This window comes from Scyliorhinus canicula, chromosome 2 (genome assembly GCF_902713615.1).
Source record: "Scyliorhinus canicula chromosome 2, sScyCan1.1, whole genome shotgun sequence".
Lineage (NCBI taxonomy): Eukaryota > Metazoa > Chordata > Chondrichthyes > Carcharhiniformes > Scyliorhinidae > Scyliorhinus > Scyliorhinus canicula.
Genome location: NC_052147.1, coordinates 128890315 through 128904958, shown reverse-complemented (window position 1 = coordinate 128904958; position 14644 = coordinate 128890315). Strand labels below are relative to the sequence as shown.

At 45.4% G+C, this 14644-nt stretch overlaps 1 protein-coding gene across 1 annotated transcript in view; it reads right to left on the bottom strand.

Moving 5' to 3' along the window:
* The window catches only part of acadl (acyl-CoA dehydrogenase long chain), a 166567-nt gene that overhangs the window by 128523 nt on the left and 23400 nt on the right, over nucleotides 1-14644 (bottom strand). The window contains exon 2 of the mRNA XM_038786478.1: nucleotides 3663-3839. Coding sequence (XP_038642406.1) covers nucleotides 3663-3839 — 177 coding nt within the window. The remainder of the gene's footprint in view (nucleotides 1-3662; nucleotides 3840-14644) is intronic.

The window sequence follows — 14644 nt, the reverse complement described above, 5'->3', positions numbered from 1 at the left end:
ATCCGCATTCAAATTTGTCCTACCAAAATGAATCACCTCACACTTATCAGGGTTAAACTCCATCTGCCACTTGAAAATGAAAAATGAAAATCGCTTATTGTCACGAGTAGGCTTCAATGAAGTTACTGTGAAAAGCCCCTAGTTGCCACATTCCGGCGCCTGTCTGGGGAGGTTGATACGGGAATCGAGCCGTGCTGCTGGCCTGCTTGGTCTGCTTTAAAAGCCAGCGATTTAACCCAGTGAGCTAAATCAGCCCCTTTTCAGCCCAGCTCTGCAACCTATCAATGTCTCTTTGCAGCCTACAACAGCCCTCCACATTATCCACTTCTCCACCAATCTATGTGTCATCAGCAAATTTACTAACCCAACCTTCAATTCCATCATCCAAGTCATTAATAAAAAATCACAAATAGCAGAGGACCCAGGACTGATCCCTATGGTACACCGCTGGTGACTGGGCTCCAGGATGAAAATTTACCATCTACTACCACCCTTTGTCTTCTATGTGATAGCCAGTTACTGATCCAAATCGGCCAAATTTCCCTCTATGCCATGCCTCCTTACTTTCTGCATGAGCCGACCATGGGGCACCTTATCAAACGCCTTACTAAAATCCATGTATACGACATCAACTGCTCTACCTTCATCTACGTACTTAGTTACCTCCTCAAAGAATACAATCAAACTTGTGAGGCAAGACTTACCCTTCATAAATCCGTGCTGACTATCCTGGATTAAGCTGTATCTTTCCAAATGATATGACAAATGAAGAATGTTTAGTAATTAAAAATGAACCAAATATTTCCCTCAGCATTGATTACTTGTGGTTTGACTGTAGAAGATCCTCATAATTTGGATAAATATTCATTGGATGATCAGAAAAGACTGACTGAATTACACCAGAGAGAAAGAGGCAGATATAGAAAAGATACTGAAAGAGTATAGACAAAGTTGTCGGGAAACACCCGGGGGGGGGGGGGGGGGGGGGGGGGGGGGGGGGGGAAAGACTCCATTAATTAATTAATCAATCATGGTCTAGACATAGGAAACTCTGAACCACGAAAGCCACATCCGACTGGCTCTGTTAGAGACCGAGATGCAATGCATATTGGACATGTTGCAGGAACAAGCAAAAGTGCTGTGGTCCATAGAACGGCAAGTAGCGTTTGGGAGACTGAAGTGGTCAAACCGGTGCTGGCCACCTCAGACTTTTCCATGTCATTTAAAATGGCTACAGATGTCAGTGACCTGGGGGTAGGACAATGCTACTGCAAGACGACGAAGAGAGGCGCGCTGGGATTTTTTTTTTAAAACTAAGTTGGATTATTGTCATTCTACCATTGAAACGGAAGCCTTAGCCTTACTACTAGCCTTTCAGCAATTTGACGTTTATGACAATCAGCAAAGCTTTGTTTACACAGATCATAATCATTTGCGTTTATGAAGAAGTTCAAAAGTGGGGGGAGGGAGAAGAGGTATGCAAGGGTCCTTCCCGTTTATTCCCTTTTCTTTTATTTTTGCTGATACATTTTGATCCATTGATGATGTCAGTCTATTCTCCTTCACGAGGTCCGCTGCCTCCTCCTCCGAGCCAAATTACCACTCCCGGCCCCCATATGTCATCCATAGGCGGGCCGGGTACAGTAGCCCGAACTTTCTGCCTTCTTTGTACAGGGCAGACTTGACCTTATTAAAGCTCACCCTCCTCTTTGCGACCTCTGCCCCCAGGTCTTGATACACCCGGATCTCGACATCCTCCCACATACATCGCCTCATCTGCCTGGTCCATCTCAATGTGTTTTTTGTTCAGGAACCAATGTAATCACACCACCATCACCCTCGGCGCATCACCCCTGGGGCTTGCGCATCAGTGCCCTATGCGCCCAATCCACCTCCAGTGGTAGATCAAACGCACCTTCCCCACGCAGCTTCTGCAACATCTTCCCCACATGCCCACCAGCATCCGATCCTTCGATACCCTCCGGCAGACCCACGATTCGGATGTTCTGCCTCCGAGAATGGTTCTCCAGGTCCTCCACTTTCTCCAGCAGCCTCTTCTGCTGGTCACGCAGCATTCTAATCTCTGCTGCCATCGAGGTGGACTGGTCCTCATTCTCCCCTGCCAGCTCCTCCAAACTCTGGAGTGCCTGTCCCTGGGCCGCCAGTTAAGTCTCCACGCGGTCAACCACTGCCTTGATCGATTCCACCGCCCGAGCCAGGTCCTCCGCATTCTCCTTCCGCTATTGGGTGAACTTCTCATTTAAGATCACCAACTGATCCATCGACCACTGAGCTGACGGGGTCCGACCCTGTTCATCCGCCATCCCCATGCACGTTGTCCGCTCTACACTCGCCGCCAACGCCTGGTTTGTTCTTTTCCGCTATCTTCTGGGCCGCAGCTCCATAAACTGGGGGTCCCTTTCTTCTGTTCCTGCTTCTACACCCTTTCTCTACATATTTCCTGCAACAATCCGGCTTAAAAGCCACACAAAGACCACCATGAGCGAGAGCTGCCAAATGTGCGACCACTCACTCCATTGTCGCCACCGGAAGTCTCCTAGGTGAATTTATGACCTTTTTTAAAACAATCCAGGTCAGCATCCAAATGTCCACATCATGTCATGTCCTTCCATTTGGTAAAAGAAAAATTCGGTCTTGAGAGATATGATTCTAACACTACCAATAACGGACTTGTCACATGCAACAAGCAATGTGGTGAAATGAGGCAGATGTTTCCCTCTTGTTGGTTCTCTCACCACTTTTCAGAGGCCCAGTCTAACAGCTATGTCCTTCAAGGCTCAGTCAGCTTGGTGAGTTGAGCTGATTCCATCAACTGAGAGAGGTGGGCAGGTAGTAAGCAGCAAGAGGTTTTGATGTGGTCCAGAATCAATGCTGAGGACTCCCAGGTTCACTCCCTCCTGACTGTACATCACTGTGCTGTCATCTCTGGTGGATCTGTCCTTTCCAAGGATGGTGATGGAGGAAGTCTGGGACATTGGCTACAAGGTATGATTTGAGTATGACTCAATCAGGCTGCTACTGGACTAATCTGTGGAACTGCTCTCCAAATTTTGACACAAGTCTACAGATGTTAGTGAGGAAAGTTTTGCAAGAGGATCTGGACAGGGTGTGTGCACTTTGCTTCTTCTGGTGCCTAGGTTAACGCTAGATGATCTGTCTTCTTTTCTTCTTACTCAATTTTTTGTAGCAGTTTGATACAACCGAGTGGTTTGCTAGGCCATTTTGGAGAGCAGTTAACAGTCAATCACATCATTGTGAGTACAGGTTAGGTCAGCCAGGAAAGATTTCTCCCCTGAAGGGCATTCATGAACCACGGCATTCAATAATCCAGTAGTTTTATGATTACTATTAACAAGACATTATTGCAGATAAATATTAACTAACTGAATTTTAATCAAAGATTAGATTAGATAAGCAACTAATGAGATTATAGACCAAATTCCAATCCACGTTGGTTTAATTTTGAAATAGATATCAACTCAGTTTTATTTTTAAATTTCTTGAAAAAGGTTGTCTCCTGATGTATGAAATGGTGGGGTTGGTATGTCTGCTAGGTGAGAATAGCAGCTGGGAATTACAATTAATCTTACTAGTTCGATTTTTTACAATTATTTTACTCAAAAGTTGAGCGGGCTACATACTGTGTGTGATGTGGTACCACCTCGGCTTCAAAGAATCTTCTCACACTTTGTCTCAATATATCATGCTCTTCAGAAAAGATTCGACGAGTACCAATATCCATTAGATTCTTGGTGAAGGAGGTTTCTGGGCGATAAACTTTGTGGGTTTCATCACATTTTGTTTGTGTGCTGTGCAATCTAAGAGAAAAACAAATAAGAGGTTGGATAAAAGTTCAAGTACTTATAATCATAGAATTGTTAGAATACGAAGCCATTTGGCCCATTGCATCTATGCTGGTGGTCGAAAGAGCAATTCACCTACTGTCATTTCCCTACCTTCTCCCTATAACCCTGCACAATCCTCCTTTTCAGATAAATCAAATTCCATTTTAAATGCCTTTATTGGACCTGGCCCACTACATTCTCAGGCATTACATTCCAGACCTTAACCACACGTTGTGTGAAAAAGATTTCCCCCACATTGTCTTCATTGCTGACTGGACAAGTCTTCCTAATCTATAGTTTTTGTTCATAATGTGATACTTGAATCTGAAAGCTTAAATTTTAAAAACCAGGAGCTCTGGGAAGAGTCAAAGGCAGTCTCTAAATGATCCATTCAGTAGAAAACCAAATTCTTTGCAATGCCACAAAATATTCACAGGTCGTGGTCAATAAATAAACTAGGACCCAAACATTACATCCTTGATTTTCACAGGGAACATGGTAATAGCCTGCGAGGTCAGCAACATGGAGACCCTGACAATGATTTTTATAAGAATATTTTTATGAAGGATTTTTCATATCATACAGAACAAAGGTAAGCATGAACATACATTGAAAACAAAAACATAGCTACAATCGGTCGTCTTTCATTATTTACATCAGTTGTCTTTTGTTATTTACAATGGATCCAGCTTCTTCTTTTATTTTCTCCAGTAGGCGTTTATTTCTAGCTGGGTCCCCTGCCTCCCTTTCCCCTTCTCTTTCTGACCATCCACCCCTCCTGGTCGTCTGGCATGCCCGCTTCCCTCATCAGCTCTTATATCCTGTCCCTGCGTGACAACGTGAATCATGTTATTTGATGGACATGGTTGGGCTCTATGCCTCTTTATTTCCCCCCCCCCCCCCGAATTTTGTTTGCGTTTGTTGTTGTACGTGGCTTTCCTTTTCCTTCCTCTGGTTTATTGGCTGTTGGCTACAAACAGGTCTTCAAACAACTGGTGAATGATTCCCATGTTTTGTGGAAGCCCTCTTCCGACCCCCGGTTGGCGAATTTAATTTTCGCCAACTGGAGAAATTCCGATAGGTTGGCCAGCCAGTCTGCAGCTTTGGGTGGTGCTGCTGATCGCCAGCCGAGCAGGATTCTCCAGCGGGTGATTAGGGAAGCAAAGGCTAGGGGTTTAGCCCTCCTCCCATGAATAGATCTGGCTGTTCTGATACCCCGAAGACTGCCACTCTTGGGCATGGCTCCATCCTCATTCCCACCACCTTGGACATTGCCTCAAAGAAGGCTGTCCAGAACCAGACAAGTCTGGGGCAAAACCAGAACATGTGGGCATGGTTGGCCGTGCCTCCTTGGCACTGTTCTAATTTGTCCTCCACCTCCGGGAGGAACTGCTCATACAGGCTCTGGTTAAGTGGGCTCTGTATACCACTTTCAACTGCATTAGGCTTAGCCTTGCGCACATGGAGATGGAGTTGACCCTGTATAGTGCTTCGCTCCAGAGTCTCCACCCTATTTCAAACCCTAGGTCTTCCTTCCACTTTTCCCTCGTCTCATCCAGTGTAATACCTACCCTTCCTATTAGTCGCCCATACAGTTTGCCACAGTTCCCCCTCGCTAAGATGTCCACGTCCAGTAACTCCTCTAACAGTGATTGTTGTAGTGGTCATATGTATGATTTTGTTTGCCTATGCAAGAGGTTTGTGACCTGCATGCATCTTAGCTCGTTTCCCCCTGTCAGCTGAAACTTATGTTAGTTCCTGTAGTGTTGTCAGTCTGTTGTCTGTGTAGAAGTCCCCAACTGTAAACGTCCCCCTGTCCTGTATCCACCTTTTGAAGGTGGCGTCCATTATGGCTGGCCCGAACCTGTGGTTGTTGAAGATTTGGGCTTTAATGGTCATTTCGAATAATCCGAAGTGCGGCTATCACCACTGGGCTCGTTGATGGGTGTTCGGTGTGGATGGGAGCGCAGCTGTGGACAGGGCCTAGAGGTTGGTCCCCATGCAGGAGCCCTCCTTCATTCGCATCCACTCGGCTTTTAGCTTCTTTATCCACTCCTTTACCCTTTCCACAGTTACAGCCCAGTGGTAATATCGCAGGTTTGGGAGGACTCCTCCCCTCTGGATTCTTGTTCTCTGCAGTAACTTTTGGGGGATTCTAGGATTTCTCCCCGACCCCTCTTTTTTTTTTAAAACTTCCTCCACCAGGCTGGTCAGGTTCCATTTGTGGATCAGTGTCCAGTCTTGGGCCGCAGGTCCACCCAGTGCGGGGCATGGTCCGAGACTGTGATTGCCGAGTATTCTGTCCCCGCCACCTTTGGGATTAACGCCCTGCTCAAGACAAAGAAGTCTATGAGAGAATAAACCTTATGAATGTTGGAGATAAAAAGAGAACTCCTTCGCTCTCGGCCACGCAAACCTCCAGGGATCAAACCCCCCCCCCCATCTGCTCCATAAAACCCTTCAGTTCCTTAGCCACTGCTGGTCACTTCCCTGTCCTGGACTTCGACCGCTCCAGCTCGGGGTCGATGACTGTGTTAAAGTCTCCCCCCATGATCAGGTGGTGTGACTCTAAGTCTGGTATTTTGCCTAGCATGCGTCTCAAATTCCACATCATCCCAATTCAGAGCATAGACGTTCACAAACACCACCCGGACCCCCTCCCTGAAGAGGGTCGCCTTCATCCGGTTGAATCCAGCACACCTCTTGGCCAGCTCCGCACCCAGGTCCTGGTAGATGCGTATCACGCTGTTCTCCCATCTGCTGCTCCGTTCTTTTTTTGCCTAGTCCGAGAAGTGATGAAATCTCACCACCATGGCCCTCGGCGATTCATTCACCTTGGGCTTCCTTCCTTCCAGCTCCAGAGGTCGAGGGAATACCCCCGTCCCTATCAGCGTCTCCAGCATCTTTGACACAAATGCTCCTGCACCTGACCCCTCCACACCTTCGGGGAGGCCCACAATTCTCAAGTTCTGTCTCCTGGACCTGTTTTCTAGGTCCTCCAGCCTCTCCTTGTGGAGGTCATCCTGCGCCTCCACCTTAAGGGCCAATACAACCAACTCATCCTCATGGTCGGACAGCTTTTTCTCCATCTCCTTAATCACTTTCCCTTGTGTTGCCTGAGTTGCGATCAATTGGTCTATTGATGCCTTCATCGGGGCCAGCATGTCCTTTTTAAGATCAGCAAAGCAGCCCCTAAGGAACTCCTGTTGCTCCTGTGTCCACTGCGCCCATGGACCCTGGTCTATACCAGCCGCCATGCCGTGCATCGGCACCTGCTCCGCACGCTTCTGTCTGCTGGGACTTAAACGATTCACCCGGCCACTTCTGGTCCAGCTATCCATACAACAGAGAGGGAATCCTTTTGGCAGTGTTCTGCCCCAAAAAGTCCGTGAAAACTCCCGAAAAAGGTCAGAGAGTCGGTTCCAGACGGGAGCTGCCGAATGCACGACCTACTCCTCCATGGCCGCCACCGGAAGTCTCGCTTCTTCAATGGCCCTGGCGAGATCTTTTCACAGTTGTTTCCTCTGCTGCTAGAATTCAGCTTTAATAAAGGCCCTCAAATCAGCTCGAAGCCTTTAAGCCCGCCCTTCCCCCGCCTGCATGCTGGAAGAGGCTTTTGTCTTTACTGCAGCTCCAGCCAAATCTTTCACTGTTTCTGCCGGGTCTGGTAACCAAGAGACATACCATTCCTGGGGAAAAGTACTCCTCCAACATTCACCTACATCTTTTCATCAAAATTCCACCCTGTATTGATTAAAAAAAAAAGAGCTCTTTTCTGTAACCTTGAGCAGGAGCTGCCTTGTGTGAGACCACTTACTCCATGGCCCACACCGGAAGTCACAATCAATCAACTACATTCGCGTCATAATTCATTACATGCAGTCAATCAATTTTCTTAGCATCCCAGTTATCACATATATGGTTAAAGTGGGTGTGGTCTTAATCTTCCCTAACCATGCAAACGTCACTCAAGACTAACATAAGGATATGTCCTGTCAGCAGTTGGGGACCTTGACCTTACTAAGGATACATTGCATTCCTTGTTCTATGAAGCTGTTATCAGCGGCTGTTAAAATACTCCCTATACATACCCACGCCTGGTTCTCCTAAGGTAGTTTATACAGTTTGTAACTTATTGTTCAGAATGTGGCTAGTTCAGCCATTTTGTGTCTTTAGAATTGCGAAAATAGCTAACAGCCATTTTGTGTCCTTTCTGATATTAACAAGCATTGTGTATACACTATCAATTTCTACAAATTGCCTCTTCTAAACAGGCATCTAAGCCAATGAGTACCTTTGTCTCAGCAGAACTATTCAAAAGTAATATAGGAGCAAAAATGTAGTTACAGAGCCATCTATAATTTATACCATAGTCCAGTATCAGGAAACGTCCCCCAACACAGGAAAGTCACTAACTTTGTTATCTACTGTAACCTAAATGCAGGAACCATGATACCTAATGCTGGGAACAACATCAATTACGTAACCTATAGCACATGGTCAATGAACTGTGACAAGAGTTCTGATTATGGTGTTTTTAAAATGCTTTTCTCAGGTAAAATTGTTGACATATTAACTACATTGTAAACAGTGTCTGAAGCAGCGAGGAGTTCTAAAATCAAGCACAGGTCACTGAACCGAACAAGTTACTGCTGCAGAATTTTTATGAAGCTCTGGTTAGGCCACTACCAGAGCAGTGTGTTAATTCCTGGTCTCTCCTTGAGAGAGAACTGATGAGATTCCAGGGCTGATTAGATTTTCAAGACAAGGTTTAGTTGGAGAAGCTGGAGTTGTACTCTTTGGGGCATGGAGATTATGGGGAGATTTGATAGAGGTGTATAAGATTGTGACCGGTTTAGATAAAGTAGACAAAGAAAGGTTGGTCCCTTTAGCTGATGGATCAAGGGCCAAGGGACACAGATTTAAGTTCTGGCAAGGGATGCAGGGAGAATGAGAATGTTTTTATGATGAGTAGGAATGATCAGGAACTTTCTGCCCAAGAGACTGGTGGAAGCTGGGACAATCAATGAACCCAGTAGGGGGGCACGTGGCGCAGTGGTTAGCACTGGGGCTGCAGCGCTGAGGACCTGGGGACCCAGAATCATGGCCCTGGTCACTGTCCTGTGGAGTTTGCACACTCTCTCCATGTCTGCGTGGGTTTCACCCCCACAACCCAAAGATGTGTAGGTTAGGATGACTGGCCACGCTAAATTGTCCCTTATTTGGAGAAAAATATTAATTGGGTACTCTAAATTTTTTTTTTAAATGAATGAACCCTGGGAGACATGGTAGTACAGTGTTTAGCATTGTTGCTTCACAGCAACAGGGTCCCAGGTTTGATTCCCGGCTTGGTTCTGGACTCCCCCCACCTTCAGTAACATCCTTCCTGCATCCACCCTGTCTAGTCATGTTCAAATCTTATAGGTACCTATGAGATTCTTCTAAACTCCAGTGAATATAATCCGAACCCTCCTAACCAACGCAATCTCATCTCATATGTCCATCTTGCCATCCCAGGAATCAGTCTGGGAAACCTTTTCTGCACTCCCTCTAGAGCAAGGACTTCCTTTTTCCGACAGAGCCCAAACTGCACACAATATACCAATGCCTGTATAATTGCAGCAAGACATGCCTGCTCCTGTACTCGAATCCTCTTGCTATCAACGCCAACATACCATTTGCCTTCTTCACCGCCTGCTGAACCTACATGATTACATTCAGCGACTCATGTACTAGGACTCGTTGTGCACTCCCCTCTCTCAATCTATAGCCATTCAGATAATGTGCCTTCCTGTTGCTTTTTTTGCTATCAAAGTGGATAATCTCACATTTCTCCACATTATACTGCATCTGCCATTCATTTGCCCACTCACTCAACTTGTCCAAGTCACATTGAAGCATCGCTGCATCCTCCTCACAGCTCACCCTCCCAACCAAATGTGTGTCATCTGCAAATTTAGAGATATTACACTTAGCTCCCTCATCTAAACAATTTATACATTACGAATAGCTGGAGTCATCCAGTACCTGGGTGGGGGAGGGTACGGTGTCAGATATCAACCAAAAGCTGTTGGAGGCGGAGGAAATCCCGGTGGAGGAGCTTAAAGGCAGGTGGGAGGAGGAGTTAGATCCAGGTCTGTGGGCGGAAGCCCCAAGTAGGGTCAATTCCTCCTCGTCATGTGCCAGGCTCAGTCTCATACAGTTTAAGGTGGTTCACCGGGCACACATGACGGCGGCGAGGATGAGTAAGCTTTTTGGGGTGGAAGACAGATGTGCGAGGTGTGCGGGGAGCCCAGCAAACCATGTCCATATGTTTTGGGCATGCCCGAAGCTTGAAGGGTTCTGGCAGGGGTTTACCAGGGCAGTATCCAAGGTGCTAGGAACACAGGTGGTGCCGAGTCCAGTGGTGGCGATCTTTGAGGTGTCAGAAGACCCGGGTGTTCAGGGAGTGAAAGAGGCCGACATTCCGGCCATTGCCTCCCTGGTAGTCCGGAGACGGATCATGTTGTGGAGGGACTCGAAACCCCCGTGTATAGAAACCTGGGTTAGTGACATGGCTGGATTTCTTAACCTCGAGAAAATAAAGTTTGCCTTAAGAGGATCAATGTTAGGGCACTCCCGGAGGTGGCAATCATTCGTCGACTTTCTTGGGGAAATGTAATTTAAAATGTCGGCAGTAGCAGCTTTCCGAGGGGGGGGTTGTTTTTTGTCATTTTCGATGGTCTGTGAAGACAGAGCCGTTCGGAGAATTATCTATTTTTGCACTATTAATGTTTAATGCTTATTGTTCGTTTTCTGTTTTTGTTATAAAATTTTACAAATATTTCAATAAAAATATATTTTTAAAAAAATGAATACCTGGAGTTCTAGCACTGATCCGTTATACGGTACCCCATTGGTCACTGCCTGCCACTTGGAAAAAGATCCATTTATTCCTACTCTTTGTTTGCTGTGTGCCAACCAGTTTTCTGTCCATCTCAATACACTACACCTAATCCCATTTACTTTAATTTTACGCGCTAATCTCTTATGTTGGACTTTGTCGAAAGCCTTCTAAAAGTCCAAATAAACCACATCATAAGCTCTACTAGTTACATCAAATGAATTCCAGTAGTTAGCACTGCTGCCTCACAACGCCAGGGGCTCGGGTTTGTTTCCGACCTCAAGTGACTGTCTATGTGGAGTTTGCACATGCTACCCGTGTCTTCATGGGTTTTCTCCGGGTGTTCCGGTTTCCTCCGCATCCAAAGACGTGCACGTTGGATGGATTGGCCCCAAGTGTCCAAAGGTTAGGAGTTACATGGATTGGACTTGATAGGGTGGTCTTTTCAAGGGTCGGTGCAGACTCAATACGCCAAATGGCCTCCTTCTGCACTGTATGGATTCTATGATTGTAGGGTGAGGTTTTAGGGTTAGGGTCAGAGTTAGGGTTGTCTTTTCAAGGGTCGGTGCAGACTCAATGGCCTCCTTCTGCACTGTAGGGATTTTATGGTTGTCAAGCATGATTTCCGTTTCGTAAATCTGTCTCTGTCCAATCTGCCAGTTTCCCAAATACTCTGTTATTAAATCTTTTACAATGGACTCAAGCATTTTTCCCACTACGAACGTCAGACTGATTGGTCTATAATTCCCCGTTTTCTCTCTACCTTCCTTTTAAAATAGTGGGGTTGCATTAGCTACCCTCCAATCTGTAGGAACTGTGCCAGAGTCTATAGAACCTTGGAAGATGACCACCAACGCATCCACTATTTCTAGGGCCACTTCCTTTACACTCTGGGATGTATATGGTCAGGCCATGGAGATCTTTTGGCCTTCAATTTGGCAGCACGGTAGCATAAGTGGATAGCATTGTGGCTTCACAGCGCCAGGGTCCAAGGTTCGATTTCCCGCTGGGTCACTGTCTGTGCGGAGTCTGCACGTTCTCCCAGTATCTGCGTGGGTTTCCTCCGGGTGCTCCGGTTTCCTCCCACAGTCCAAAGATGTGCAGGTTAGGTGGATTGGCTATGATAAATTGCCCTTAGTGATCAAAAAGGTTAGGAGGGGTTATTGGGATAGGGTGGAAGCGAGGGCTTAAGTGGGTCGGTGCAGACCCGATGGGCAAATGGCCTCCTGCTGCACTGTATGTTCTATGTTCAATCCTATCAATTTCCCCAACACCTTTTTCCTACCCATACTGATTTCCTTCAGTTCCTCCCTCTCATCAAACCCTGTGTTCCCCAACATTTTTTGTACGTTACTTGTGTTCTCCTTTGTAAAGGCAGACCAAAGTATTAATTTAGTTGGTCAGTCATTTCTTTATTCTCCCATTATAAATTCCCCTATTTCTGACTGTAAGGGGCCTACACTTATCTTTCCCAATCTTTTCACATACCTATAGAAGCTTTTACAGTTTTTATGTTCCCCACAAGCTTACATTGCTACTCTATTTTCCCCTTCTTGATCAATCCTTTGTCTTCCTTTGCTGAATTCTAAACTGCATCCAATCTTCAGGTCTTCTGTTTTTTCTAGCCAATTTGTATGAATCTTCCTTGGATCTCACACTATCTCTAATTCCCCTGGTAAGCCATGGTTTGGCCATTTATCCCAGCTTTATTTTTGCACCAGACAGGAATGAACAATTGTTGCAGTTTACCCATGCGCTCTTTGAATATTTGCCATTGCCTATTCACCGTCATCCCTTTAAGTAACTTTCCTCAATCCATCATAACCAACTTGCGCCTCATAGCATCGTAGTTTCCTTTATTTAGATTTAGGAACCTAGTCTCAGAACCAACTACGTCACTCTCCATCTTTTTTTTAAATGATTTTTATTGGTTTTCAAAAAGAGCTAAGGAGCAGACAAAGTACAATACAATATACTGATGCAACACTCCCTCAAAGTGAACAAACAAGCAAACAAACATCCTCTGTATAAAAGCAATTTATATTAAATTGACAGCATGTAACTGATTAAAGAAACAAAAAGCTGGCATCTATGATAAAATTTATCAGGCCATGGGAATTTTTTGAATATGAATGTACCATATGGTATATTCAATCTTTGCCAAATTAAGTAAAGACATTAAGTTTTCCAACCAGGATGAAGCAGTGGGTAATTTGGAGGACATCGGGCTATTAATGAAGCAAATGCAATGACGCCTGACTTAATTTTAGCAAGACTGGGCAATTCAGGTGGGACTACTGAATCCCTATCAAAGGACAAAGCTGCAAATAAATATCTAAAACTTTCAAGTGTCAAAGCCTGATGACCAAAAACCAGCCAGCTTTGAGCACGACTAGGACATGTGGGTATGGTTCACAGGAGCAAGTAAAGACCTGTCACATTGGTTGTTTGCATAGGAAAAAAAAACTTACTAACTCTGCCTTGGTGAAGTGAATTCTGTGCAAAACTTTAAATTGAATCAAGCTTGACTGAACACAAGAGGATGTGAAGTTGACTTTAAGAAGGGCCTCCTCCCACCAGTCGCCGGCAAGGTCAAGTCCAAGTTCTGCTTCACAATCATTTATCTTGGCTTCCCTTCACAAAGCTAGTTTGATCAACAGATATTATACCAGAAATACAAGGCATGCCAACACCGTAACGCCCACAATTAAAAGAGATAGGCTGGTTATGAGCCACTTTCTGCAGGGTCTGGCTTTTTTGAGTGTAAGTGAGATGGAATATCGTGTACAATTCTGGTCACCACACTACCAGAAGGATGTGGAGGCTTTGGAGAGGGTACAGAAGAGGTTTACCAGGATGTTGCCTGTTCTGGAGGGTACTAGCTATGAGGAGAGGTTGGATACACTCGGATTGTTTTCACTGGAACGACGTAGGCTGAGGGGCGACCTGATAGAGGTTTACAAAATTATGTGTGGCATGGACAGAGTGGAGAGTCAGATGCTTTTTCCCAGGGTGGAAAGGTCAATTACTAGAAAGCATAGGTTTAAGGTGCAAGAGAGAAAGTTTAGAGGAGATGTGCGAGGCAAATCTTTTACACAGAGGGTGGCGAGTGCCTGGAACGGGCTGCCGGAGAAGGTGGTGGAAGCAGACAGCGACGATTAAGTGGCATCTTGACGAATACATAAATAAGATGGGTATAAGGGGGATATCCATCCCAGAAGTGCAGGTGGTTTTAATTTAGGGGGCCCAAAGGGCCTGTTCCTGTGCTGTTCTTTGCAAGTTTAAGTCAGTTGGGGACCGAGAGCCCCGAGATAATGAGTCATTAAACATATCTAGTAATAAGGGAAAGAGCTGAGAACTTATTATAAGTTAACAGAAAAGCCATCAGGGCCTGGGGCCTTGCCACTTTACATTGATTTTTTTTATTGCATCCAAATGCAAAAGCCCCTCCAAATCTCTGCTCAGGGCCACATCCACAGAAGGGGTGTCCAAATTATTTAGGCAGTCAGCCATTACAATGCTATCCGATGGCGGTTCTGATTTATAAAGGTTACAATAAAAAGAAGCAAAGATTGAGTTAATATCCGAGGAGTCAGTAAATAAGATTATGGAAGGAGTCATAGACCTGGGAGATGAACCGCGAAGCTGACTGGCACCTGAGTTGGTGGACAAGGTGGCCAGCTTTGTCCCCTTATTCCTAACATTCCCATTGACCATTGTAACATATGCTCAACTTTATTTATGAAAATAAGTCAAATCAAGTCTGAAGCTTTAGCCTGTCTGCATATAGCTCAGGAGTGGGGATAATGTAATACTGATGCTCAGTTTCCAAAATTGAATCCACCAGTTCTTGTTGTTTTAATTTTCTTTTCTTGATAATATATGCATTGTAAGA